This window comes from Alligator sinensis, unplaced genomic scaffold (assembly GCF_000455745.1).
Source record: "Alligator sinensis unplaced genomic scaffold, ASM45574v1 scaffold250_1, whole genome shotgun sequence".
Taxonomy (NCBI): Eukaryota; Metazoa; Chordata; order Crocodylia; family Alligatoridae; genus Alligator; species Alligator sinensis.
The window spans coordinates 3,841,360-3,869,032 of record NW_005841888.1 but is presented as its reverse complement, the minus strand read 5'-3'; the positions used below and the strand labels follow the sequence as shown (position 1 = coordinate 3,869,032).

Below are 27,673 nucleotides of genomic sequence, written 5' to 3'. Positions count from 1 at the left end.
TTTGTTAAAGTCTCATTTGTGATCAGGTTTGTTTTTTGGGGTTTTTTGCAGTAGTTTGTCGTAGTAAGAGTCTGCCAACAACAAAAGTCTCATAAACTTAATTTTAGGCTAAATCATACTTTCTTACATACAAGAGCACAGGGCAGCCAACCTGAAGTAGTAAATGTTTTGAGGCTACAGAGCTTTTGCCAAAATATCTTATTCATAGGGCTGGCACATGTTTACCTCCGCAGTGTGCACAGGTAAGCAAATATTGAATAGTCACAACTGGCTGGAGCATGGACAAAGAGATATAGTGCCTCCATGCGATGCTTGGATTCCCTTTTCTCTGGGAGCAGGATCTCCTCAGGAGTCTCTGCCAACCTTTCCCTTCTGCTTATATTCATGCCTCAGGTATATACAGCTAGAGTTTGGGTGTGTAAGATAGGGCTGACCAGTGTGTTCACAGAGCTAAGCTCTTTTCCAGATATGCCTCTCCATTCTTAATCCACATAGCTTGTGCTGATTGTATGGGTTTAACCCTCTTCCCTTGGATAGAACTCTGGCCAAGGTGGGGAGGCTTTTCCTCTGTTTCATGCCTTCCACTATTGAAAGCAGAGGAGATGGCATGATTCTGTCAGTGTACCCAGGTTCAAAAATGTGCTGAAATAACCCATTAGCACTCTGCTATGGGTTATCTCTGAAATATTACATCTATCTTGTCTAAAAAGGGACAGTTCACTTAAGGCAGTAGGAAGTAACTAGATACTCATGTCTTTTATTCTAGTATTTCTCAACCCGTGGGTCATGACCCAAAAGTGGGTGACAAGAATATATGAAAGGATCACAAACAAACTTCAAAAAATGGATCAGCAAACCTTAAAAATAGATTCTCTTTTAAAGGAGAAAACTGGGAAACCATGGCTTTTCCCTTGCAGGCTGGCAGAGTTCCAGCCTTCAAGGGGCTGCTTGGAGGCCCTCTGCCCCTCCTCGACCCCACACATTGGGGGGTCGGGGTGGAGGGGGAGTGGGTCAGGAGTGAGGGGCACTGGATTGGGACTGACCATTGATGTTTACAAATGGGTCCTGGTACAAAAATGGTTGAGAACCACTGCTCTAAATGTTAACATTCAAAGTAATTATCTATTACCTATCTCATGATAGGAGGCTGGTGTGTTTTATAAGCAAAAGTGACTGCCAAGTGACTGAAAAATCACTTAGCTGCATGAATTGAACTACATGATGCTAATCTCATCACTGAAGCTCTGTTTTCTGAGTGGAAAGATTGCTTTCTCTGGTCCTATTTAACAGTTAGTTTATTCAAGGGCAGGATTGCAGATGGTCAGCTCTCAGTATGAAATACCAACCTGCCATCTGGTAGGCAGAAGACAGGAAGGACCAGCTTAATTATTCTAAGGACTAATACAGAAATAGCTGCCTTTTTCTTTTGAAAATAGGATTTTTTCAGGACACAAAGTAGATGATGTTTGACATAAGGGAAGAGTTTCCAATGAAGAAGTGAACACATAGGAGGTTATTCCTAAATTTTCAGAATTGCTGAGGAATTATCCATACATTTCCTATTAAACACAAATATGAATTTAAACTCACACTGTATAATCTGTCTAGGTATTTATGTGGCTTCTGTATTGGTAGTATGAAAGGGTAGGGAACTTTATTGGGAATTAGAAAGGAGTATCTCAGTGAACCATCTATGCAGGAGGTGTACCAGCAGTGTAGTTGTTTGATTTAAAAATTATATATATACAGTGGAACTCCATTATGCAGCCCCTGTTTAACTGAAGCTCTTGTTTGTTGAAAGATCACACATGTCCCAGAGTTTTATTTAAGTTCACCTGCTGTGACATTGCAGACCCTCAGAGAACCAAGTGACCCCTGAGCTTGATTGGGCCTGCTAACTCAACTACTCAAAAGTGGTGTTGTTGTGGGGGGCGGTTTGTGGGTTGTTTTTTTTAATTCATGTAATGTTAGCCTTGTTGTAAGTAAGTCTGTTGAGCACTCTTCCCACTGGTAAAGCTATAATACCTGAAGGTGGATTTACATTAGGTAACTCCAGCAATTTGAAATAAAAATGTAGGTCACATGTCTGTGTTTTTGCCTTGAAGACATGGCCCACCTCTGGGTTAATAACACCTACAGAGGTGCAAGCAGAAAAAGGCTGACAAACAAAAAAAAAGTTGTTTTTGTTTGCTTGTTTGTTTGTTTTTAAGTGCCAAAAATAAAGGGAGTACAGTTTTCCGAAGATTGTTCCTGGCTCAAATATAGTTGTCCATAACGAAGAAAACGTGTTAACCTTTTTTGAGACTGTTTCTACCTAAAACACTGCCCTCTTGAAAGCTGGATGAGCTAATTTGAAGTGTAAGGAGAGATAAGAAAGATAACTAAAGATAATAATTTGTCTTGATAGCTCATAATGTGGCTAGAGAGATGCTTGGCATCTGATGACACTGAAGACACCATTATCACCTTTGGTTAACTTGTATTTTAAGAATTCACATTCTTTAATTTCTTCATGTAGCCCACAGAAGCAGGTGCTTGGGCCACTGTTACCCTAATCTTACCTTTCTGCATTCCCCTTGTTTGTTTGCTATACCTTCTTTTGAATCTTAATGTTGGTACTGCTACTGGGACAGTTTACATACATGCTTGGATTAAATGTAATATGATTTACATGTTTAAAGTTATTCCTATTTGTAAATCCCTGCAAGACTAGAGTACTAGAGTTTAGATTGACCCTTTGGGCACACCCACACGTGTAGGCATGCGCGCTTGCAGCAGCTCAAAAAAGCGGTGCAAATTTGAGCCAGGGCTTTTTGCCTCAGCACACGTGCCTGGATATGCACTTTGGTGTGGTGCAAGTTGTGCCATTTGGGGCAAAATAACCCAGCCTGGCTCCTCCCGGATCTGCAGCCATGGGCAGCTAGAGCCTGGGGCCAGCACCTGTGCTGGCCCCAGCAATGTAAAAAGCTGCCCTGTCCTGGCCCCATCAGTACAAAAAGCTGCCCTGGCAAGTAGCCCAGGGCTACTCATTCTCAAGAGCTCCTGGGGCCCGGCTAATTGATACCTGTGGACACTACCCCTTGTGCCAGCTGGACTGCTGAAGTAGCCCTGAGAGTTCCCTGCACCCTCTACCCACTACAGCAGTCTGGCGGTGGGGGCTGCTGCCTGGCTGTGACCTGCTGTGCACCTGCCAAACCTGGATGGGGACTGCACAGCCAAATTCGCAGCACAAGGAACGTTTTTTTGTTCCCGCATGTGCCTCTTGCAGCATTTCAAAGGACTTTGAGATGTTGCAAGAGGCATGTGCGTGTTCGTCTGGACGTGCTCTTTGGGGCTCTAGGTGCTACTATAATGAAATAATAGCGAAGTGAAACTTGTAATTACCGTTTCCTGTTTTATTATGGTATGTTTAGACATATTGTATGCATTGGCATTAAAGTCACATAGAGAATGCCTCATGTTTGGATCATTGTCTCATGTTTGCACATTTGTAATCTATTTGCTTTAAATAGTATGTTTGTAATTCTTCCTAAATATAGTATCAGGTGAAGTATCAATTAATTGTTAGGGTTTATGAGTAAGTAAGTTTCATGCTATCCTAAATATTCTAATACAATAGTGCTTTCGGCTATACCTATACTATATTAGACTGTTGCACATAATTCCATTAACTTTAGTTTGAAGTGCAATGAAAACTTTCAAAATACACTAATCATATTCAGTTCCTGAAATTTCTGTCTGTGTTCACAGACAGGTGTTTAAAAAAAAGATGCTTCAGTTCATTGTTCAATTCCATAATAAGTTTAGCATTTGTAAAATATGTGACAAAAACAGGTTGAGATCCCTTCCTAATAATAATAATAATAATAATAATAATAATGTTAGTGTTTAATAAAGCTGGCTGAAGAACCTGACAGGTGTCTTTTTTTTATTTTATTTTTTTAAAGAAGAATATTTTACATTTAAATAGGGGGTCAGGGTAGCAAGAAGAATAAGACACTGATGAGTGCATGTTGGAGTGTGTTAATTCCTTGTTGGTGATTTAGAAAAAGTACAAAGGGAATACTGATTGTGGTGGAAGACAAGCCTTGTTCTCTATTATGGCTGTTTCATTAGGGCCTGGAAGACAAGCCTTGTTCTCTATTATGGCTGGTTCATTAGGGAATCCACATGAGGCCTAGCAATCCATTCAATGAGAGAACAAGTCCTTTTAATTTGAGCTCAAGGATCTTGTTTAGCAGGTCAGAAATCGTGCCATGCAATTCCTAATTAACAAGCCATTAACTAGTCTGTTGTGAGATGCTGCTAATCTTGTCTAATTAAAATGCTATCAAGTTAATTCAGAAATGTGGGAAAACTTAATGGTGGAATTTGCCTTCCGTTTTTTGTTTATAAATTCAGTTCTATAGAGGAGGGGCTGGCTCTTACAGAGTTTTGATTAAGTTGACATGCATTTGGTGTGAATTGTTCATTAAGCTTTCACCAAACTTATTCCACTTCACAGCTTTCCTCTATAGGACTAAAGACCAACAAAGACAAAGCCTGCTCTATACATTGCTATGCATATTTTAATATGAATTGCTGAGAATTTTTTTTTACAGCTCATTAGGGTGCAAAACATTTTTGAAGCTCATTCTGGACCATTGCTGTTGGCTTTTCTGAATTAAAGAAAAAAACCATGTCAATCAAATTTAATAGAATTCTCAAGGCTAAAATGAGATCCTTTGCAGAACGACTTCTTTCTGTTTGTTTTGTTGTTTTTTTAAAAAAAAGAATGAAGCCTTCACATTCCTCACAGTCTAATATGAAAGCTCTGTAAATAGGTTTTGAAAAAGCACACTGGTTCGAAACAAATAGATTTAAAGACTTGCTACGAATGATAAAGCTATTAGAGCTTGTCTGTTGTGTTACTGTACACTGGGGACAGATTGTTGTGACTAATTCTAGAAAGGGGTTTTAGAATTGATTAATTGTATTCAGCATCTTTTTATTCAACAAAAATCCTGAGCCACCATAATCTATAAGACACAGTTACTTCCATGTACAAAAGGCTTCCTTTATCGGGATCATTTTAAAAAAGAAGAAAACTCCTTAAACTTGTAGGACCAGAAAGATAGATTTAGTCACCACCCTTGGATCTTCTTGTGCTAAGAACTAACAGCAATTTTTGTTCCTGTTATCTCTTCTTATTCCAGGTTTAAATAATGAAGAATATCAGGTGGTTATTGGAAATGACACAACTCATTACATTATTGATGACTTGGAACCAGCTAGCAACTACACCTTTTATATTGTGGCTTACATGCCCATGGGAGCCAGTCAGATGTCAGATCATGTGACTCAACACACCCTTGAAGATGGTAAGTTAAATAAATGTGGCAGAGTAAAATAAGCATTTTTATTTGAACTGAAACCACATGTCCAACCCTGTGCTAATGCTCTCAGAGTATCTTGAATTCCCACTGACCTCATTGGCACTTCTGGGTACATACAAATGCAAAACTGATCCAGCAATTGAAAGGTGAGAATAAAAAAAACATTCCATGTTATGCAAGGTGTATTTATTTTATGCTGAAAGAACATGTTGTTACTGAATGAGTCAAAAGGCTGGTCTCTATTCTTTAACAATAGTGTGTAGCATTAAGTAAGTGTTAATAATTTGTGGGGTTTTAGGATTCTAATGCCCTCTTTTACCCTGCTAGCAGTAAGATTCATTGTTCACAGACATAGTTAGTTGTATTATTAATACACTTTTGATATGATAATGTACATAACCTAAACAATCTTTGTTCATCTTTTGAAGGGGAAATTACCATTCCTATCTAAGAGAACCTTAAACAATTGAGGAAACTTTTATTACGATATCTTAGATATTCAGAAAAAACTGTCTTCCCCCTATTTCCTATGCAGTGATACAGCTAATATGTGTATTAATTTCATTAATACATGTATTAATGCAAAACTGTGCTCAGGTTGGACCCAGTAGTTCCGCATGATGCTGACTGTCACCTGCTGTTGTGGTAAGAGGTGGAAAGTGCTAAGCCACTTCCAAGAGCAGACTTGCTAGGGTCCCTATTACATAAGGAACTGTGATCAGTTTTAGAATGATCTCTTCTTGTGTCTCTATCCTCCAGATCTTTTTGACTGGCTTTCTAGCTTTACCTAGGAAAATTTTACTGAAAACTCACAATAGTAGATACTAGGTTAAGAGTTTTCATCTGCTTTTTCCCTGTATGCTTTAAAAAAGATACCTACTCTTATTTTTTATTTTTAGTTCCTTTGAGAGCTCCTGAAATTAGTTTGACAAGTCGAAGTCCTACAGATATTCTGATTTCCTGGCTGCCAATACCAGCCAAATACAGACGAGGCCAAGTGGTCCTCTACCGTTTGTCTTACCGCCTCAGCACAGAGAGCGCTATCCAAGTTGTAGAGCTTCCAGGGACTGCAAATGAGCATCTTCTGGAAGGCCTGAAGCCTGATAGTGTCTACTTGGTTCGTATTACTGCAGCGACAAGGATAGGCTGGGGAGAAGCATCTCTGTGGACCTCCCACCGGACTCCAAAAGCCACAAGTGTGAAAGGTAATTCTCCTTTGCTAAGGTCCTTTAAAGAAAGGAGCATTGTGTACCTAGTCCCAAATGTATTTTAATCTGCACCCTGTGGGAGGAAAATATCTCAACAAGGTTTTTCCATTGTATTTGTTGTGGTGCTGAGCACATGTTGCTATAAATTCTCATTTTGTGTTTGTAATCACAAGGAGTGAAGTTGCACCATGTGGTTGTTTTAATTATTTAAATGTATGTGTGTATGTATTCAGAATTATGGGCTTCCCAACAAAGGGTCAGGATGGCATACAGTGGGTGCATTTATACATGCATTTGATCCAGGATCAGTTTACTCGTAAGTAAACTACATGTGAGTAAACACTCCCAGGCAGGCATCTATGGATGCAGGGAAGCGGGAGCAGATTGGCTGCTAATGGCAGCAAACTGCTACTTCCTGGGGCCCTGCAGTGGGCCTGTGCTGGCACTGGGGGAGCTCTAGGCTCTCTCTGGGTGCTAACCCAGGGATTGGCAGGAGGCCAGGAGACTGCTGGCTCCTAGCCAGGGCTGGAACATTATGCTCTGCCCATGCTGCTGGGGCAGGGAAAGTGTCCCCCAGCCCCAGCAGCAGGGACCTCCTGGCTCTGACTCCCTGATCAAGGGCAGGGGACTTAGAAAGAGCTGCAGGGGAGCTTGTTTCCCACCCAGCTCTGCACTCATGGAGCTGAGCGGAGAACAGGCTCCCCAGCCTCCACTAGCAGGGAGCTCCCACATGGGGCCAGTGCTGGAAGATCCTTATCTCCCAGTGCCAGCTCAGCTGCGCTGGCACCAGCTCTGCAGTTGTGGAGCTGGCACCGGAAGATAAGGACCTCCCAGCCCCTTGCTCCCTGATTATGATCTCGCAGGCAGCTCCTGGGGACAGAGAGCAATCTCCCACCCTCTGTTGGACAGCTGACCAGGAGCAGACTTGCTCCTGGTTAGGGGTCTACACAAGCACAACTGCACCATTACTATTCAAAAGTTAATTTGCTACTTGAATTTGCAGGTAGCAAATTTACTCGCAATTAGCAAGGTTTACTGCATAGTATGTGCATGTCTAGATGCACATGCTTACTGCTCAGTAAAGCATCTCGTGTAGATGTGCCCAGTAAGAGACAAACAATGTGTAAAAGCAAATGGAATATAATATGGAAAAATGCTATCAAGCTTGTTTCAGTGGCACGGTTTGAATGAGACATGATTATTTGAATTACCCTGTATTGCACTGGGTTTTTTATAGATATAAAAATGAGAATGCTACTCAGTTACTCTCTGCTGCTTTTTAGTTGTATAGTTCTGTATTTTATCATTATTTATTTGACATTTTATGTTAGGGATTTTAACTTCTGTTTCTAAGCAGAAGCAGCTCAAACATTTTACCATTTGGCCTTGTTTAACAGTGATCTTGAAGGCTTTTGTGGTATCTTGTACACTTAGAATTCAAGAAATGGCATTGCAGTTTAGTACCAAAAAAATTTTCTGCAATTTGGGCTTTACCCATACCAGCTATGCATGTGGTTACTTAATGGACACCCATCAATGCAGTCATACTTATGCATATGTGTTTTCCACATGTAAAGTCACTTTATCTTTAGCAGTATGATTCAGAGGGATTTTACTTTATTGTAGCCAAACTCATTACTCAGTAGCATCATACTTAATGGTCGTACACAGCATTAATGTACATTCACCAAAATGTTTGTAGAGGATTTTTTCTTAAATGTACTTAATGAAGTGCACAGAGCTCAAATTCTGCAGTAGGAGATACAATCCTATGTTAAATGCTTGGAGCACAAGTGAAGTAGGAAGTAATTATGAATTACTCTAGCTCTGAATAATTTTAAATGTTACCTCTAATTTTAGATCTGACATAACATTACAACTTTAAAATGCACTAAGCCAAGTGCATAACTTGGGGGACTGACTAATCAAAAAAACCTAAAATGTTTAACTCATATTAATTCTCCATAATGAAAATATTAAATTACAAAGCGAATCTTTCCTTGAGCTAGCCCTGGGATGTGGCTACATTATAACGTATTAATTAATGAATTATAGAGAGAGGCTAGAATAAAAACCTTGGGCAGTATTGGGGACATTTGAAATCTAGAATGTTGCAGAAATATATTTGCAAAAAGTAACTTGTTTCAAAATGTAAAAAGGAAAACATTTCTAACTACAGCGCCAAAGTCTCCTGAGTTGCGTTTGGAACCACTGAATTGTACAACCATAACAGTAAGGTGGCAGCAAGACTCTGAGGAAACGGCAACTATTCAAGGGTACAAATTATACTATAAGGAAGAAGGCCAACAGGAGAATGGACCAATTCTGTTGGATGCCAAAGACCTTGAATATACCATCAGTGGTTTGGGTGAGTATATGGATTTATTTCTCCCCCCTACCCCCAATACTTTGTCAAGGACAAATAATATATTTCATGCCACTGGTAGAAACAATTAAGTCAAAGGGCATCTAGAGACAAGCCATGAACTTTGTAAATTTTAGAAAATTATATCATAGAACTCTACATGAGACCTATAAAGGAACAAGATTGGGTTAAACCTTCCAACCCTCCCTCCCCCAACAAATAAAGTTCATGAGTCTGGATTTGGTGTCAAAGTAATTCAGTGAATAATAATATTTTACAGAATACCTATATTTCTATACTTAAAAAAATAGAGAACTTTGCTATTGGCAACCTATGATCCAGCTCATTGAGCTATTGGATTTGACCTGTGGAGTCAGGGAACAGGGGGGAAAAAGGGTGGCAAGTGGAATTGATGGCATTCTTTTGTGGGGGGGGTGGGAGGATTGGCTTGCCCATGGTGCACCACAGCCAGGCAGCAAGGCGAAGTAACATCAGCATCTAGGTCAGGGATGGGCAATGATTTCAGCTGTGGGGCCGCTTAATGAGTTTTGGTGAGCTGTCAAGGGCTGCAAGGGTAGTCCCACCCCTTGACAGGTGCCCTACCCTTTGATCACCATCTTGGGACCAGAAGTTCTGCCCCCTAAGCTCACAGAAGTTCTCCTTTTGGGAGGAGGAGGGGTTGCCATCTTGGAACTGGAAAAAAACCCCCAAATCATATGCTAAAAATCTACTATAACATATTTTAACTGTATTTAAAAAAATATTTCTATCCTGATTTACATGCGTTTACATAGTGTATATAGAGGTGATTGCATAACAGCTCAAAAATAAAGTCTTACTTTTCCATATTGTGTGTGGGGTGTGGTTGGGGGGGTATGTGTGGCAGAGTGGGTGGGTGAGGGATTTGTAGGGGGGTGTGGGGGTGGGTGTGTCTGTGTGTGAGGGGTTGGTGGAGGGTGTAGGGGAGGGTGTGGTTGTGTGTGTGGGTATGTGAGGAAAATGGGGGGTGTGGGGCTCCCCACATGCCACCCCATGGCACACAGCACCCACTGCTGGTGGTGGCAACAGCAGCAGTGGGGGCAGGCCCTCTGGGTGTTCATGGCCTGCGAAGGTGGAGCCCCCTGGTGGCACGCAGCTCCAGCCATTTTCTGGGAGCTGTACATGATGGTATAGAGTGGGTCCTGGCCAGCCCACCTCCATCTTGTGGGGCTCTCTAGATCATGTGCAGCTCCCAGGACCTGGCCAGAGTCATGTGCTGTGGGTGAGAGCCCCGTGCAATGGAGCCGGAGGCCTGATCCCGCTCCCTGCTGCCACGTGTAGCTCCTGGGACTGCTGGGAAGCAGGGAGCGGAACTGGCCTGGCTCCATTGTGTGGGGTCCACACCACTTCCAGCAGAGTCCTGGGAGCTGCATGTGGTATCAGGGAGCAGCAAAGGCCACCAGCTCCATCACAGGGCTTCCCCCAAGTGGCACGAGTCCCAGGAGCTGCATGTGAGCCACTGGGAGCCCCGTACAATGGACTCGGGCTCTGTGCTCCTGTCACCCCATTGGGTGCAGGCCCCAGGCTCTGTGCTCCCACCCAGCTGCAGCTTCTCCTTGCCCACCAGCACTTCCCTACCTGCTGCCCAGAGCGCTGCAGCAGGGACACGAGGGGGAGCTGAACAGTTCCCACGGCAGCAGTTGGCCCCACCTGGAAGCTGTGTGCTGGCTGGGGTTGGGGCTGGGGCTCTCCCTTACATGAGGGTTGGAGCAAAGCATGTTGCCCCAGTGGAAGTGAGCAGGGCACGGGCCCCATGCAAGTGCAGCTATGGACTGGGCAAGATACAATTAATTGGTGGGTGCCTGCCCACAGGTTGTATTTTGCCCATCCCTGATCTAGGTCCTAGTGGTAGCCCACCTCAGACCCAAGCTGGGTCATTCTGGCTTGCTGTCAGAATGTGTTACTGCCTTCTGATGTAGAATTTGGCATAAAGATTTACAAGTCACTTGAAAGTGCTTCTATATGCAGATGTAACAGACTTTCAGATTTTTTTTTAAGGTGTGACCAGTAGTAGTGTCAGCAAAATCACAGTAGAGCTTGACACGGGTTTTTTGTGTCAATATGGCCTACTTTAACTTAGGGCCAGAGTGGAGAATTAATCTTGACTAAATGATCAGAATTGACCTGCAGTCTTAACTAGGTCAAATGGCCTCTTGACCATGATCAGATTTTCTCATCTGCTACATCTAGCCCAGATACCATTTTAGGGAGAGACTGAGGAAAGCATTCTCTCTGTTAACTGGACAACTGACCATCTGTGACCATTTTTAGCCAGAGCATCTGGCAGCAGCTGACTGTTTAACAGAGCAGTGAGAAAAAAGGGCAGCAGGTTAGGAGGATGTGGCTTCTATGTCTTGAGACCTAAATGTTTTCTCTTCCCCCTTCCCTCCCTTTGTCTTATTCTGCAGTTTACAAAAACACTGTAAACATGTAAACTTATTCATTATGGAGCCTCTGAAATAGAGAATTTTCCCAATTCACCAGTTTTCCTCTGATTAGACTTCCTTTACAGAATGGTATAAAAATATTTTGTCCACTTATACTTTTACCAGTAAAGTGTCATCTTCTTCACTGTTCCTTTACTGGTATGAATTTAGGGAGAAGTGAAAGCCAAGATAAAGTAAATCTGTACTCACAAAATCTGTAATTTGCCTGATTGCAATCAAGATTTTTAAGAGGACATGCAAAAATTTACATTCCCAGTTTTTCCGTGTCATCATTACACACAGCTTCTGAAATTGTTTTCTCTAATGTACCAGTATTTAAAATGATGATTTTTCTTTTCTCACCAGTCTCAGTTTTGATATCATAGGATGGATGCATAAATTGTAGAGTATTCAAGTAGCTTTAGACCATGTGCTAGTGTGCTGAATTTTAGCAGGTTTTGGCTGAAGTTGTATTTGAACATGGATTTCAAACATGACCTTTCTTCTTTAGGGTTGTTTTCATATTTTTGTTTGATAATTTTTTTTTATTTTTTAGTATGCAAGAGAAAAAAGTATTGCCCAATGTCAAATATTGTGTTAATTGGCTGGGTAAATGTTACATGACCTAGATTTTTACAGCTAAGTTCTTTACATCTCCTTGTTGCCAGGAGAAATCTATACAGACTCCTGGTAGTTACAGCATATGTCTTACTTTCATTAAGGCATGCATGTGCTGCCTGCCTCAACTTTTTGTCAACACTGACATTTTACGTGAAACAATACATGACAAATGCTTTCAGTTACAAAATATCAGCTGGATATTTAGATGATGCTTGAGTTAATACTCCCTGCAATCTGTAAACCCACAGAGAGTTCAGTCTGCAAGAAGGGTATGCATTCAGTAATGTAGAATTAAACGTCTCCCTTTCACTGGGATTGCTTGTGTGAAATCAAATAATTCTTGATTAATTTGTTTCATTTCTGTCTCCGAGCAAAATAAAATTTTGACCAGTTTATACATGGGGAATTTGCTTGACCTGGAAGAATTGAGCCAAAGCACTCTGTAACCCATTTCCCAGATTATCTGATCATGGTAAACTTAATTTTAATGGACCAGAAGGTAGCGTAGATATCTTTATGTCCCTTCATCTATTTGTCTTACTCACTTAACAACATGGTTTTAAGGAGGTTGTCAATAAATGGGCAGTTCAAAGGATCTGTGGCCCCTTTATCATAAATTGCAGGCATTAATAGAACACTGAGGTGTTCCCAGGAGAAAGGTTATGGTGAGGGAGGAACGGAAGGCACTATCCTGGTATTGTGTAAGTACCTATCAGGGTAGGTGATTGGGACTTAACCCTAAAGGGTCACAGCCCAGGGGATAGGAACATACATGGCTAGGTGGGTCAAGGAGGCTGAGGTCTGTAGGAAATGAGTTTAGGTGGTAGAACCATGAGCCTGGGAAGAACCATGAGCCAGAGGAATAGAGTCAGGAACAGGAGGCAGGGAACTGTACCAGAATCACTAGCCATGGGGTTAGGAGCATGGAACCAAAGCTGTATGGGACTGAGATATGGATGATAGGCAAGCTAAGTCATGGGGACATGGGTCTGGACTGGAGTTTGGAGCACAAGGGGCACAGACAGAAGTGTGGCTCCCCAGTCTAACTCATGGCGCTTCACAGAAAGTGCCATGAGTTATATCAGTCCTTCCAACCCAACAGACTTTAGCTGTTGGGTCAGGAGGGTGGAGGATCAAGCTCCAATTTGGAGCCGATCTCTGCAGTCTCTTTTCCTTGCCCTGTCTCCCCCTCTTCCAGGTTTTCGGTGCTGTCTCAGGATTGGAGGCAGAGAAGGCAGGGGAGGGAGGTCCATTTTGGGATTTTCCCAGCCTACACTGGAGTTGGGGGAGCTCAGGTAGGGGGCTCCAATCAACCCATCTTACCCTCCAGGGCTGGCTGAGCTCCCCCCAGAAACAAGCTCCCTATGGACTGCATCAGCCCAGCCCTGCTCCAGGTTCACTTAGATACAAGTTAATGAAGGCTCTCCATTTTGGAGCACCTTCATTTGAACCCGTGTGCAATGAGGATTCAGATTGTCATGGGATTGGGCCCTTTTAAAATGCTCTGCAGCTGTGCACTTGTTAGGTCATGGCTGTAGGACACTTTCAGAGGCCAGATTGGGTGGAAATTGTCACTTCTGTCTGTGCCCAAGAGGTCAAGGAGGTGGCAAGGCAGTTTGTGGAAGCACAGTGGGCTCAGCTGAGGTCTGGAACAAGCAATCAGCAGGCTGGAGCCAGGAACCCATGGCCAGGAACAAGGATGAAGCTAGGCAGTTAATGAGCTGGACCCAGAGCACAGGAAATCAGGAACAAGCAGGAGCTAGGGCACTAGGATCAGGGAGACAAGATGGGGGGGAACTAAGAATCAAAAGTAGGAACCAAGAAACTAAGACCCAAGAAGTCAGAAGCCCAAGGGTATACAGGGAAGTATTTGTCTTGTTGAGCAGCCTGCTAGGCACTGGAAGGACTGCTGCTTATAAGCAGGCACCAGCTGGAGAGCCACTGGCACCCTGGCTTCTGACAATACCATGGAAAATAAGTAATTCCAGAAGTTGGTTATGTTTCTATAGTAATGAATAATATGGAAGAAATTCTGGTGTTGGCTTTCCAAACTCTTTTCCTCGGTCTCCTAGATTAGACTGATCTCCTGATAGCTTACCTTTTTCTTACACATTTTTAACAACTGTAGATCGTCATCTACTGAAATCTTATATCTATCACTGCTGCTGATTTATAGAGGCCAAAAATAGCATTCCTATATGAAATCTGTTATTTCAGAGTTTCTGAGAAGAGTTGTTAACGTGCATCAAGCCATTTGAGAATATGGAAACCATGCACAGTGTGCTGTACATTGTTTGAGCCACACAAATTTACAAGATACATAGATATGTAAATTACATTGTCTGCTCTGATAAGATTCTTATGCCCACCATTGATGTCAGCACACTTCAGATTTTGCCATTAACCCTCTTATTTTAGCCTACAGTGACATCCATCTCTCACAAATTAGTTGCTTTTTACATTTGTTTTTAAACCTTTTATTTCATTCATGAAGATCATGATAGAGACCTGTATAAGAAATGCTACATACTCTAGACCAGGGGTTTCAACCTGTTTTGGTTGGTGTACCTCTGGTGGCCAGTTTAAGGGGGGAAGGGGCAGGCAGTTTCCCAAGTGCAGCAGCGGAAAGGTGCAGGCAGCAAAACCAAGAGTGCCAGTGGCACAACCAGAAGTGCCCCCCACTTCTCTGCATCGTTGCCACATACCCCCTGGGGGCTTCCCAAGTACCCCCAGGGGTATGCGTACCCCTGGTTGACAACCCCTGCTCTAGACATATATCATAATCCTACATCTCTCTCAAGTTTCTGGAAATATATTTTTTCTGTTTCAAATATCTCAACCCCCAACATCCTTAATCCCCACTGTAATCATTTTAATTGTAATTTTTTTCATTCTAATAAATTCTAACTGGTGTCATAAATGGGTAATTATACTTCCTTTACCTTAAGTGTAGAATACAGAAGTGAAACAGATTCTTGGTAATAGACTGCTGGCTTAGAATAACAAAAGCCAAGTATCCCAGCATCTGCTTCCACAGTTGTTTATCTTAGTGGTTGTTTTTCAGTCCTGAGTTGCTCCTTATGTACCAGGATAGTGTAGAGCATATTTTTACATAGATGAAAGCTGTCTCAAGAAGTGTTGTCAAGATTTGATGCATGGTTTAGGAAAATACAGTATGTACGGAGGGTATTTTAGGATCTAAAGCTTCCTTGATATTTAAGTGAGAAGATCAGTTGTAACTTGTGTTTGGAAAAAAAAATTATGTTGCTTGCTTTCTCTATTTATTATATTGATGTAGTGCTGTGGCACCCTGGGTTGCCCTGAGATCCTTTTCAGGGTGCCATGGGGTGTTAGCACTGTTAGGTATGCAAATTTGATTTGCAAGTAAACCGAGAGATTTCAAATGGAAATCCATAGTGTTAAAACGCTCTGGCCTGTTATGGTCTTCGCATTCTTTGCAACAAAAGAATTGCTCTGTTATTTTTCTGCACTTAGAAAAATGACTGAAAACTAAGAACTGGCATTTTCCAAAGGGTGCCGTGAGTCTAATGAGGGGTGCCTTAATTTCTAATAAGGTTTTTAACAAGTGTAAAATTTTTGAGAACCACTGATATAGCATGTGCTTAAACAATTAGTACAAACATAAGTCAGTAAAGCCAAGGTCAGCTTAAACCTATTGACATTTTAGGCGTAGCTTGTATGCCTGGAAAAGATGAAAGTGAAACTTGCTACTTTATAATGCTGATGTTTCTGAGCCTAGCTGGAATGCAGCTTTTTAGGAATAATGAATTATCTGTCACTCTTGCACTAAAACCCATTAGAAAAATCTGATTACTGATTGTCTTTTTGACTCCATAGTTTTTTTTCTTGTTACTTTTCATAAGCCATGTACAAATGTTAATTTTAGTGGTGGAAAATTTCACCACTAGAAACAGTTCCAGGAGAGGGAGCAGTACAGATATTTATTCTGCAGCCACCTCCTCTCCCCTGCTCTTTGTGCCTTCCTGCAACTGGGGTGATCCCACTCTGGGAAAAGCATGGGCTTCTCCAGTCCTCCCATTTCTCGGGGACTGGAACAGTGGGGCAAAGTCCCCCTCCCTCTTCTTACATTGGTACCCCAGTGTGAAAGTTGGTAAAGGAGCTTGCAGTGATGCTGCTTGCCCAAGACTTCAGGCAAGAGGAGCCAAGCAGGCAAAATCCTCACTCACTTCACACACCTGGGTCTCTAGTATGAGGAACAGACAGGACTTAGTGTGTTTGGCTTGCTACCTCAGGGAGAGTCTCCCAAAGCCTGGCTCTCAGTGCCTCCACCCCTGCTTACCCTTGGTGCCCCCCATGGCTCAGCTGAGTGTTGGGGGGTGGTGATTTAAAACCCAGAAGGGCTTGGAGCTGGGCAGACAGTTTTTTTCCCCCCCAAACCCAGCTCCCAGTCCCACCAGCTCCACTTGCCACCCACACCATCCAACTGATAAGCAGAAGTGCAAGGGGAAGCCAGTGGAGCTGAGAACTGGGCTTGGAGAAAGCCTTGGGGCAACATTGCTCCCTGCACTCCACTCCCAGTGCCTGGGAACTGAGCAAAGGGAGTGGAACAGCAAAACCCCTACCTGCTTCTCGCACTGGGAACCCCTGTGTGAGAAGCAGGTCAAGAGCAGCTGACAGCTGCTTTCCACCACCCCCACCCCCAATCTCTTGAGTTGTGGGGGAGCACCTGACCCCCATGCCTTCACCAGATTGTGGTGATCCTCATCTGGAAAAGGCATTGGAGCCTTTGTCCCAGCTCTGCTCCTCTGGGTCCCCAGGAAGAGTTAAGCTGGGAGAGAGCATGCAGACTTTCAGTCTCCCAAGATACATTTTCCCATGAGCACTTTAACCCTGGTTGTTCCTGGGTTATATTCTCCCAGAGCAGCCATTTTTGCTGTGGAAGAAAAAGTTTGAAAATCTGCACACTTTTGTTTTCTATGGCAATTCTCCAGAAACCAATGGCAATTCTCCCAGTAGAAACTGAACATCTGTACATAGGTATAGGTTGAACCCTAGACTGGCCAGGTTGAAAGTGTTCCTCATTACTTTGTTGTAAATGTACCATACTGCTTTGCACACACTGATCTACCAGCCTTGTAGTCTTATGCATGAAGTGTGGCTCCAGGACTAGATCTTTCACTTTGGACTGAGGTTTAGGTATATTACTAAACGGGGCCAGCTAAAACAGTTTTTACAGTTGCAAAGCAAGTAAAGAATACCCAGACTTGGAAAGGAGCTGCATCTTGTCCTGTATCTGTGGTGCAAAGCCTATCAGTGCAGGGGCAGCAGTTTATTGTCTTGTCTGATGGTTGATACTATGTGCTGCTAAGATGAGGCAAGCCTCTTTTTTATTAGGAAAAATGTTGGTTTGAGTATGATAATGATGTTGAATAATATGTTAAAGTTCACTGTAAATGAACTACAAACCAAAATGCAAGGTGAAGTGACAGGACTGGACGTAAAATTGTAGTGTCAGCAAAGTAGAAGCACAAAATTAGTGTTCAAGTATGTTAAGAAGAATTTAATATTTAATGTGTCACTTCTAAATTTTCTCTGTCTCATGTGGCTTCCTACCACATGTTTGCCAGATCACATCTCTCACCCCAATGTAAGTCTGCCCAGTTACTCCTATTTATTTTTTAATGGAATTATTTGGCACGATAGTCACCATGTAAATGGAATTAAATGTTGTGACTGGAGTCAGGCTTGCCACTCTCAAAATAAATATCCTCCGTTTCATGCCGACATTTGTTTATGTTAAAGGTCTTGGCATTTATTTTTCATCAGCAGACCATTTCCTAGCCCCAGTGTAAAATTCCATTAACATTATCACTTGAATTTGCCACAGGAACAGACCCTTGGGTGCATACCAAGCATTTTTGCCTCTATTTTTAATGCTTCTTTTGCTCTCTCTTGCTCTGTAGAGTTTGATTTCTATAAAATACATTCTAATTGTGACACTTTGAATTTGCTTCTCTGATTTGTATTTCCAAACAGTTGTGGAATAAATGTGTTTAGGAGATGAGGTTAATTTTCTTGATAGGAAAGTTTGTTTGGCAACCTTCTGACTATGTAGTACAAGAGAGAGATTGGCAAAGTGGGAAAGTAAAGTAAAGTAAATAACAACAAAAGAATCAGATATAAAGACAAAAGCTCCTTTTTCCCTTATCATATATGTTCAAATGACCCTTTTAGAAGTATTTTTTTTTAAAATTAACTTCAGGAAGGCCATTAGGCCCCTCGTATGCTCTGTGGCCTCTATTAGGCGTGTACAAAACGGCAAGTATTCAATTCGGATTCGGCAGATCTGGAAGGATAGTGATTCGATTCAGTGACTTGAGTTACTGTCCCGATTCAATTCGGCTGAATCAGATTTAAAGATTTGGCGTCAATTCAGAGATTCAGCCGTAGACTAAATAGGCATCAGTCCTCAACCATGCTGGACACAGCTGCCTCCAGCTGGTAAGTCTGTTGTGGTGGGTGGAGCAGGGAGGGAAGGGACAGGGAGTTGAGGACTGCTGCCTGTTTAGTCTATGGCTGAATCTCTGAATTGGTGCTGAGTCTTTTGCGAATAGATTCAGAGGCTTCGAATTCGATTCAGACCTTTAATGGGTCTCCTGATTCGATTCGGATTTGGAGATTTCAGCCGCCAAATTGGGCTGAATCTCCTCTGACTCAAATCGGCTACCGAAGCTTCTCACAGCTGTACCCTCTATCTGTACCAGGCTGACACTATTCACCTGCTGTCCAGAGGAAATGGTAAGTGGGTTCTGCTGACACATTATCTTGTCTGGTTTATTGGAGGCAGGAATGGGTTTCTGGAGAGAGCTAAGACCTCTGTGGTAGGAGCCTTAAGCATGTCCAATCAGAAGCAAAAAATGTGTGAATAATCTTTTGCTTCTGCCTTGTTAAATGGAAAGGGAGCAAAAGGCTGCACTTTGAGGAGGAGTGGGGGAAATTCATTCCATAATGTTAGTTGTGTTTTATTTACCTACTTTTTAAATTTACTTTTACTGTTTCTATGTGATATAATTAATTAAATAAATAAAAATGGTTCAGTATCTACCAGGTACCTACCATACTGCAGACCTTGAGAAAAAGCTATATCAACATTATTCCACAGCACAGTAAAAAGAATTCAGAAATTGGGTTCAGTTTTCAGTCAGCCATTACTAATGTCTTGTGTAGCCTGTCATTGTTTCTGATGGGTTCTGTCCTGATAAATGTTGTCCAAAGTCCTGCTTTGAGCTGGTGGATTTACCAACAACTGTGGTTAGACCAAAACATCTGTGCTTGCAACCTAACAAACATTGGCATTGCATTGCTTTAAATAAAGGTTGAAATGGTGTGCTCTCTTATATAATGAAGTTTTAACCAGCCAGCATTTACACCTTGTTAGAGAGCAGTTCTAATTAGAAATCCAGAAAGTTTCAAATAGGTGAGGTGGTTGGTATGGTTAATAGTAGGCCTGTGCAAGTAGACGGCTATTCGATCCCGCTTCGGATCCGGCTGCTTTGGATACCAGCAATCTGATCTGGAGCTCTGGACTGGGCTCCTGCTTCGATCTGGCCAAAGCGGCTCCGAAGCTTTGGAGCCGCCTTGGAGATCCGGCCATAGGTTATAATGAGGAATCAATGAAATATCTATAATTTTGTTGTTTGTTGTCTGATTTGGATGAAACTTGCAGGGATGGTAGCCTCTGCTGAGAGCATGAAGCCTGCCAAGGTTCGAGAAGATCGGTGTAGGGGTTCAGGGGGAACTGCACCCCAAATTTTTTAAAGTAAAACTCATGTCACATGTATGTTTTACACCACAGAGGGGTGAAAACTGCAGGGATGGTAGCCCCTGGTGAGGCCACAAAGCCTGCCAAGTTTCAAGAAGATCGGTGCAGGGGTTTGGGGGAAACTGCACCTCAAGCTGCGGACAAGCAAAACTCATGACATGGGTGACAGTGTGTGTTAAGGCACAGCAGGGTGAAAGCTGCAGGCCTGCTAGCCCCTGCTGCGGCCATGAAGCCTGCCAGCTGTCAAGGAGATAGGTGCAGGGCTTCTGGGTTCTGGGGCCCTGCACCTCTAGCTGCTGACAGGCAAAACTCGTGACGTGGGTGCTTGTGCACCTGTATCTGTCTTGGGGCGTTGGGAGTGGGGGACTACTGCAGGCCTGGCTGCTAAGCTACTATGTTACCAGTCACTAATTAATCATGATTCACTCAGGGACCAGCTCAATACACAGTACCTAGCTACTACGTAATGAGTTAACAAACATGGATTAACACCTACAAAACTACAGACTAAGGAGAGGAAATAATCAATACAGACAATCAACTGCCCCAAGACAGAGACAGTCAGGTGCACAAGCACCCACGTCACGAGTTTTGCCTGTCAGCAGCTAGGGGTGCAGGGCCCCAGAACCCCCCTGCACCTATCTTCTTGAGAGCTGGCAGGTTTCGTGACTTCAGCAGGGCCTAGCAAGCCTGGAGCTTTCACCCCGCTGCGCCTTAACACACACGGGGTCACCAATGTAACATGTTTTGCCTGTCAGCAGCTTGAGGTGCAGTTCCCCCCAAACCCCTGTACCTATCTTCCTGAAACTTGGCAGACTTTGTGGCCTCACCAGGGGCTACCACCCCTGCAGGTTTCACCCCCCTGTGGTGTAACACATACACGTGACATGAGTTTTGCTTTCAAGAATTTGGGGTACAGTTCCCCCTGAACCCCAGAGCCACTCTTCTTGAACCTTGGCAGGTTTCATGCTCTCAGCAGAGGCTACCACCCTGGCAAGTTTCATCCAAATCAGACAAAAAAACAACAAAGTAGTAGATATTTCATTGATTTCCCCATTATATCCTATGGCTGGATGTCCGAAGCGGCTCTGAAGCGGTTCGAAAAGCCTAATGAAGCCAGTGCTTCGATCTGGACATGCTGCTTCAGACGCCGAAGCATCCGAAGCTTCTCCAGATCTGAAGCACGGTCTGAAGCCTCGCACAGCCCTAGTTAATAGGTGTTTATGGTTAATAGGTGTTTACTGATGTAAACGAATGTGGCCAAGATGTGCAGTCTTAAGTGCTTGCCTGTTTCTGCTGTTTTTAAGATGATATCATAGTAATAATCATTTTCACCCAGAGACCTTAGGGGATGGAAAAACTGGTCTGATAACCTTAGTGAAAACCCTTTGAGCAACAGAGACTAAATAGTTTTACCTTTCCCTGACGCAGTACCCCTCTCCAGGAGGACCTTTGGAATTTCCTGTCTTCTTTATTACTTGGGACACCAGGGAATAAATGCTTTCTAGAGTCTATAAATAAATGAGTATGTGTAGAGAAGAATAAATTGATTAGGATTTTTTTAAAAGTTCAACTAGCTACAACTTTGTATTGAAATGTCTTGTAACACTGTCTCTGTTAACATATTGAATTTCTGACAGTTTGGGATACATTTTCAGCTTGACATCCTTTCCTCTGATTTTTTTTTTTTCTTTTGGTGGACGTTCAATACATTACTAAGTGTTTATATCCAAAAGATTGTGCAGTTGTTTGTTTGAAGAATGAAGATGGTCACCTGCATATGAATGCCAGTGATAGGAACTCCTAAAGCTGAACTTTCATATACAATTTTGAAGAAGCAAATACTTGACAGGAACATTTTTACAAAACAGTCATGGGCTAGCAAAAATAAAGGCAGGTCAGCTGAAAAAGCAGTCCTGAAGAAAGTGTCTTCAAGTTTAATTTTTTTGAAACCTTGGGATATCTTCCATAGGGGATTCTTCCGACCCCCAGAATTTTTTGTTGGTTTCCCTGAAGTAATCAAACCCACACCCCCCCCCCCCCCCCCCCCTTCCTGGCCGCAAAAGTTGGTGTATATACTATATTGGTAGTTGTGCCAAGTAAAATGCGGTCTAATAACTGCATTTCTTTTTCATTAAGAGTTTCATGTTGCATCTGACTATCATAGCTAGCAAAAATGTTGATATGACCACAGTACAATTCTACTTAAATAAATAAATCAAGAACCTACGCTCATTTTTATTAAAGCTCAGCAACCAGTGTTTAGTTGAGTTGCTTTTGGGGCTGCAGCTTTGTACACTATATATACTGTATGCATTAGAAGGGCATTATATTTACATTGTTACATAGTGAAATGTGTGTTAATAGTTCAGTAGGTGACCAGGACAAATATTATCATTTATTACTACTGTTTACAGCTGGTCAGTCTAGTGTTTACTCACTCTGATTACAGCCTTAAACTAAACCTTTTATCTGTCAGTTCTCCTGATTGTATATAACAGACTTGCTACTATTACTTATCAGCTAAAACATAAGGGATTTGTTGGGTGGGGGGGAGTTGATCTTACTGCACACTGATAAAAACAAAAGGGTCTAGAAGTAGATTGGGAGCATTTAAAAGCACCCTTTTCCTCAGCGGGTTGTAACCTCTTGCTCTCCCAGGGACCATGGTGGTTAAATATATATCTGTGCTTAACACACCAACCCCCCCCCCCCCCAACAAAACAAAACAAAACAAAACAAAACAAAAAAAAGCCCAACCCCTTTTCAGCAAGTCCTGATACAGTAGTACACTTCTACATTGCATCAGTGCAGACCTGTAATCACTTTATACATGTCTGTCTCCTAAGTTCATACATTGCTTATCTGTTTCTTTTGGGGGCTTTCTCCAGACTATTTTTTTTAAAAACGAAGCTAGAAACATAAAGAGGAGAGATTTAGTAAAATAAAGTTTCTTTCACCTGTAAAACAACAAAGCAACGTGCACTTTGGGAAGCCTTTAAACCACTTCTGTACAAAGACTTTTTAGAGGCCTTAATTGTAACAGTGATCTGTTTTGTGGTAGGAACTGGCAAACTGAGGCAGCATCTTGTAGTTTTGATCTGTATGCAAAGCTGAATATATGTAAATGCATGTATATGAAGCAGCCAATTGCAAATCAATCCCATTCTTCCCCCGTTTTTGGGGCATAATAAAATTCCTTTGCTCTGTAAAGATTACAAATCATTTTACTCAGATTGCAGAGCTCATTCTCCCAGAGCCAAATTCAGATGTAGCATAATTGGATGCCACTTCATTGGAACACGATGGAATGGTAATCACTTATGTCAGATCTGAATTTGACGCAGCTTATTTGACTGCTTCTGTATAGCATTGAGTAGGGATGTTATATAAATATCAGCTTGTTTTGAGCAGATTTGTCAAGAAAGGCCAGTTAAACTACCAGTTACCAGTGTTGCATTTTTAGTATACAGTTCACTTGCCACATCAGTAAAAGCCAGGCATTTTTACTTTTGCATAATTGTGTGACTATATTTCTGTCATATACTAGGTTCCACCACAAATTTCTCTCGAAAAACAAATATATTGCATCATGCATTTTTAGTTGGTATCCACAAATATATCATTTGAATGATCATCAACTGTTTGGGTTTTTTGCTTGTTTGTTTTTTATTATATTGCTGTTAAAGACCCTGACATTTGTGGAATAGTTAATATCCAAAGATGTTCCTCTGCATTTTGTAATTGAAAGTAAATTTTTATTTTTATCTGGCTCATTTATAATGAAAAGCTTTAATTAAAGTTTAATGTATTTGTCAATTTTAAATTACACCATCAGACCTTTCAATAATTTACTGGTTTAGCCAGCAGTCAACATTAATAGGCTCTAAAATACTGAAAGCTTCATGAGTAACATATCTGTTACAATATCGATTAGAGTATTACATGTGACACAACATGACAAACACTCAAAGAAATGAGTACATCCTAGGTTTCTTTGGGCAAAATGGGAAGTCATGGAGTGACTTGAATCTGTCTGAAACGATTGATCTGTCTAAATAAAACACATTATTTGGGGGGGTTAAAAGCTGTTACTGCCTTCTCAGATTTTGTGTTCCAAAGATTTCACTCTGACTTTGTGCTTTGTTTGCAGCTCCTGTAAACATGGCATACAAATCTTCAGTTTGAAATATTTTTCTGTGGAAAAAAAAGCATTCTGCTGCCCTCATATATGCACTGTTTTTTGTTGTAATGCATTTTTAACTGCCAAAGCTTTTTTTTTTTTAAGAGCTGGGGAAAGCTTTCTCACACTAAAAATGTATAGAACAGATACCCATTGAACCTCAACATTGAATGAAGATTTACTGTACATTACTGTACTTATACAGCTTCACTTTAAATAGCTAAATAGAGTATTCAGTCCAATTAACTATCGCCTACTGAGTAGATAGTTGGAGCCTTTAGGAAGAAAGAAGTTCCATTATTTCAAGTGACAATGCTTTGTAACAATCCATAAAATAAAAATGAGAAAATACAGGCTTTGATATATCAATACCAGAGACTATATTGCATGAGAAATAAGAGGATGGAGAAAGTGAAAGATATGTGCACTCATGGTATGAAGGGCAGTAGTTACCTGCAATGGTGGATTTGTGCTTTTTCCCACTCTCCCAGCTGCCACCCCAGCTGAAATATCAGATACAGTTGTTTCTTTAGGGACCATGAGTAGCTAAATGTTTAGCAACTGTTTGAAGAACTAGATTAGAAGAAGTTGTGAAGCTTTGAGGGGAGTGGGAAGGGGGCTGTTTGCAGTGTGGCAGGAGAAAACTGTTTCCTTCAAGTATTTATATGTAGTATTTCCAGTAGATGTGAGAGTGAGGAATGTTTTGAAGCAAACACTTTAAGTCAGCATTATTGGGTCTAGAAATTCCAGCTTTAAAAATAAATATGTAGGAGAAGTCAGCGTGGAAAAGTTTACATTCATTGCCTAACAGTGTCACTGTATGCAAATAGCATTCTGGTCAGTTGCTACACTAATATCAAGCAAAGGCACAATGGCAATCATTTAAAGCCAAAACTAATATATTTCTTGATTCTTTTATACAAATTAATTGTTTTTTAATTACCCTTTAACTTGAGGGTTTTTTTTAACAGATGTTCAAAAGTATTGAAATATGTGTGTTGGACTATATTTTTAAACCAATTTAATTTGAAATTGACAACCTTGGTCTTTTGATGAATAAATATTAATCTTTTTTAATATATTGTCTTTGCTTGCTTTCACTCCTTTTCTTTTAAAAGTAATCAGTTGACCTGGTAGTAAAGGATGGATGATTTTTCATTATTTTTTGAGAGAATACTTCCAATCCTAGTACAAAATTTTATTTTTTTTATTCCAATAAATCTTAAATACGTGGACTTGTATTTTCTTAAAGAGGGGAAGGACTTCTGAATTTGAGGTAAAATTGTTTAATTCTGTATTTACTGGACTTCATTATTAAAATACTTAAGGCCTGAATTGCAAAGCAACAGCTCCTTGGAGAAGGCTTAGAGAAAACTCCTGTTATAGGAAATTAAATCAACATTGTTCATTAATCATACGGCATGTCAACCCCCAGACCTCTCTTGATTGTTCTTGGTGAATGTGAGGAACCATTAGATGTGTGAGGTCTTTAAAGGTCTGAGTAAGTCAAAGGGGAAGAGTTTAAAAAAATGCCACCATTAGCACATGAAAGAGACTTCAGAGTGGACAGAAGAAAACATTTGCTGTATTTGGCCAGTTATTTCTTAATTTTTTCCTTCTTTTTTTTAACTTCATTTGTTTAACTAAAATCTGGAAGTTCAGTGATATATTTGTCCTCGACTTTTGTTGCTGTCCAGGAATTGATACTTGACTGCTTGTGATAAAGGTGTATAGGAAAGTTAATACTTTGAGTTTGCAAAAATTCCTGTGTTTGGAGATAAGCAACTCTACTCCTAAGAATAAGGTATTATACTTTCTGAGAATCCTTATGCCTGGAATAATACTTTCTTTACTTCCATAAGTGCTATAATTAAATACTACATTAACTTCATTTTCTGCATTGGTGAAATACACTATTGTGGAAAAGGAATTATTTTTTTCTGCAGGACCTCCAATTTTTTTTCCTTCAAAAGAGGCCATTTTGACAGATCAGAGGATTCTTTTGCTGTTAGGAAAAATCTTGTTATGGAGTTTCTCTGCAAAATCTTGTTTTCAGCCTAAAACAGATTCATAGAAAGCAAAGATTATTTAATACAATTCTAGAAGTAAGGCAAGGGAAATATGTTCCTTGCTTAGCAGAACACCAAGCATGCTTTCTGAACCACATTTTCTGCCTCAAATGTTCTCATAGTGGAAGTTTGAATGCCCAAGGGCACGTCTACGTGTGCCAATATGAGGCACATTAGCCATTTTTAAGGCACATTACGGGTGCAGTTCTACATGTGCATGCCCTTAATAGACCTTGAAAATGGCAATTTTAGGCTATTTGCATGTAAATGTAATACCTGCAAAAGCAGATATCAAATGTAGGCATTAATAGCTAAAGCACCTTAACACACATGTAGATGCACTAATATGCATTAATGCTGTGTATGTTGACTGACTTGGGACTAACTTTAGTCCCAAGTTGGTCTGCACACCGTGTTAATGTGCCTTAGTGTGTGCACATATAGACGTGCACCTAAATTGCCTTAATTTGCATTAGGCAAACGCACATTAAGTTTAGGTGTGCATAAAAGCATGTGTAGAGCACCCCATATATGGTAACTCTGTGAGTGTACCCACAAAATTGTATTATACATTATAACAGCAAATATGAAAACAATCAGCTATAAGACTGAAAAGTGTTCTGTTCGTCTTTATTTAAAATGAACTATTCAGGTAGCATCTGCTCTGGGAAGTAATTTCTCTATTTTCCTCTCTTGCCTGGATCTGCCTATATTAAGACCAGCACCAAGAGAGACCTCCTCCTGTCTAGGAAATTCAGGGATGGTAGCCCATGGGGTACAAGCAGCAATAAATCCTTCCCCTTTCAAAAAATTCTGAAATGTTAGTAAAGCTAGGTTCTCTGTGTCAATTCCTTTTATTTCTATCCTTATTCATTATTAATACTTTGGACTTTGAAGTCCTAATTATTAAATCAGTGGGAGAGCTGGGAATAGAATTGCTGATCTCTAGACTCCCAACCCTGTGGTCTGTGCATCAGAACACACTTCCCCTTTATGGAAGTTGCTTTCATTAATGGAATTTATCACATGGTTATTCTGTCCCTGAGGTTTAGGGATCATGATCACACCAATCTCTATCGTGGAGGTTTAAAATAGTCACCTGAGAAAAGAGGTTTCAAGTCATAACAGCTTTTGTTCAAATTGTCTTTGAATAGGCTGTAGAGAGTATTAATATAAGGCAAACGTGTATTCTGCATGGTAGATGGTCAGCTGTCATTCGGTCTTTCAGTCCCAAGCTCCAGTTGCCTCATCATCTTAGAACTAAGTAGGTGAAGACTGTAATACATTCATAGCCATTGCCAGGATACATTCTATGACGCCACTCTCCTGTAATTGAGGATGGGTAGCCTGACTTTATAAGTGTTTCATCTTTAGCTATGGGAATATTCAAACTGCTTTGACCTTACTTCTGCTAATAGGAGGTACCATGAGTGTAGTCCAATGAATAGAACAACACAGGGTAGCCAGTAGATTGCAGTCTGCTCCTTACTCTGTCACTGGCTTGCAATGTGACCTTGGGTGAGCCACTTAACTTCTTGTCCTTCAGCCTTCATATTTGTTAATTGGAATTCATGATGTTTACT

At 41.2% G+C, this 27,673-nt stretch overlaps 1 protein-coding gene across 1 annotated transcript in view; it reads left to right on the top strand.

The window, feature by feature from the left end:
* Positions 1 to 27,673, top strand: part of PRTG (protogenin) — a 160,851-nt gene that overhangs the window by 102,082 nt on the left and 31,096 nt on the right. The window contains exons 10-12 of the mRNA XM_006017983.3: positions 5,196 to 5,360; positions 6,275 to 6,580; positions 8,763 to 8,951. Of these exons, the coding sequence (XP_006018045.1) occupies positions 5,196 to 5,360; positions 6,275 to 6,580; positions 8,763 to 8,951 (660 nt within the window). The remainder of the gene's footprint in view (positions 1 to 5,195; positions 5,361 to 6,274; positions 6,581 to 8,762; positions 8,952 to 27,673) is intronic.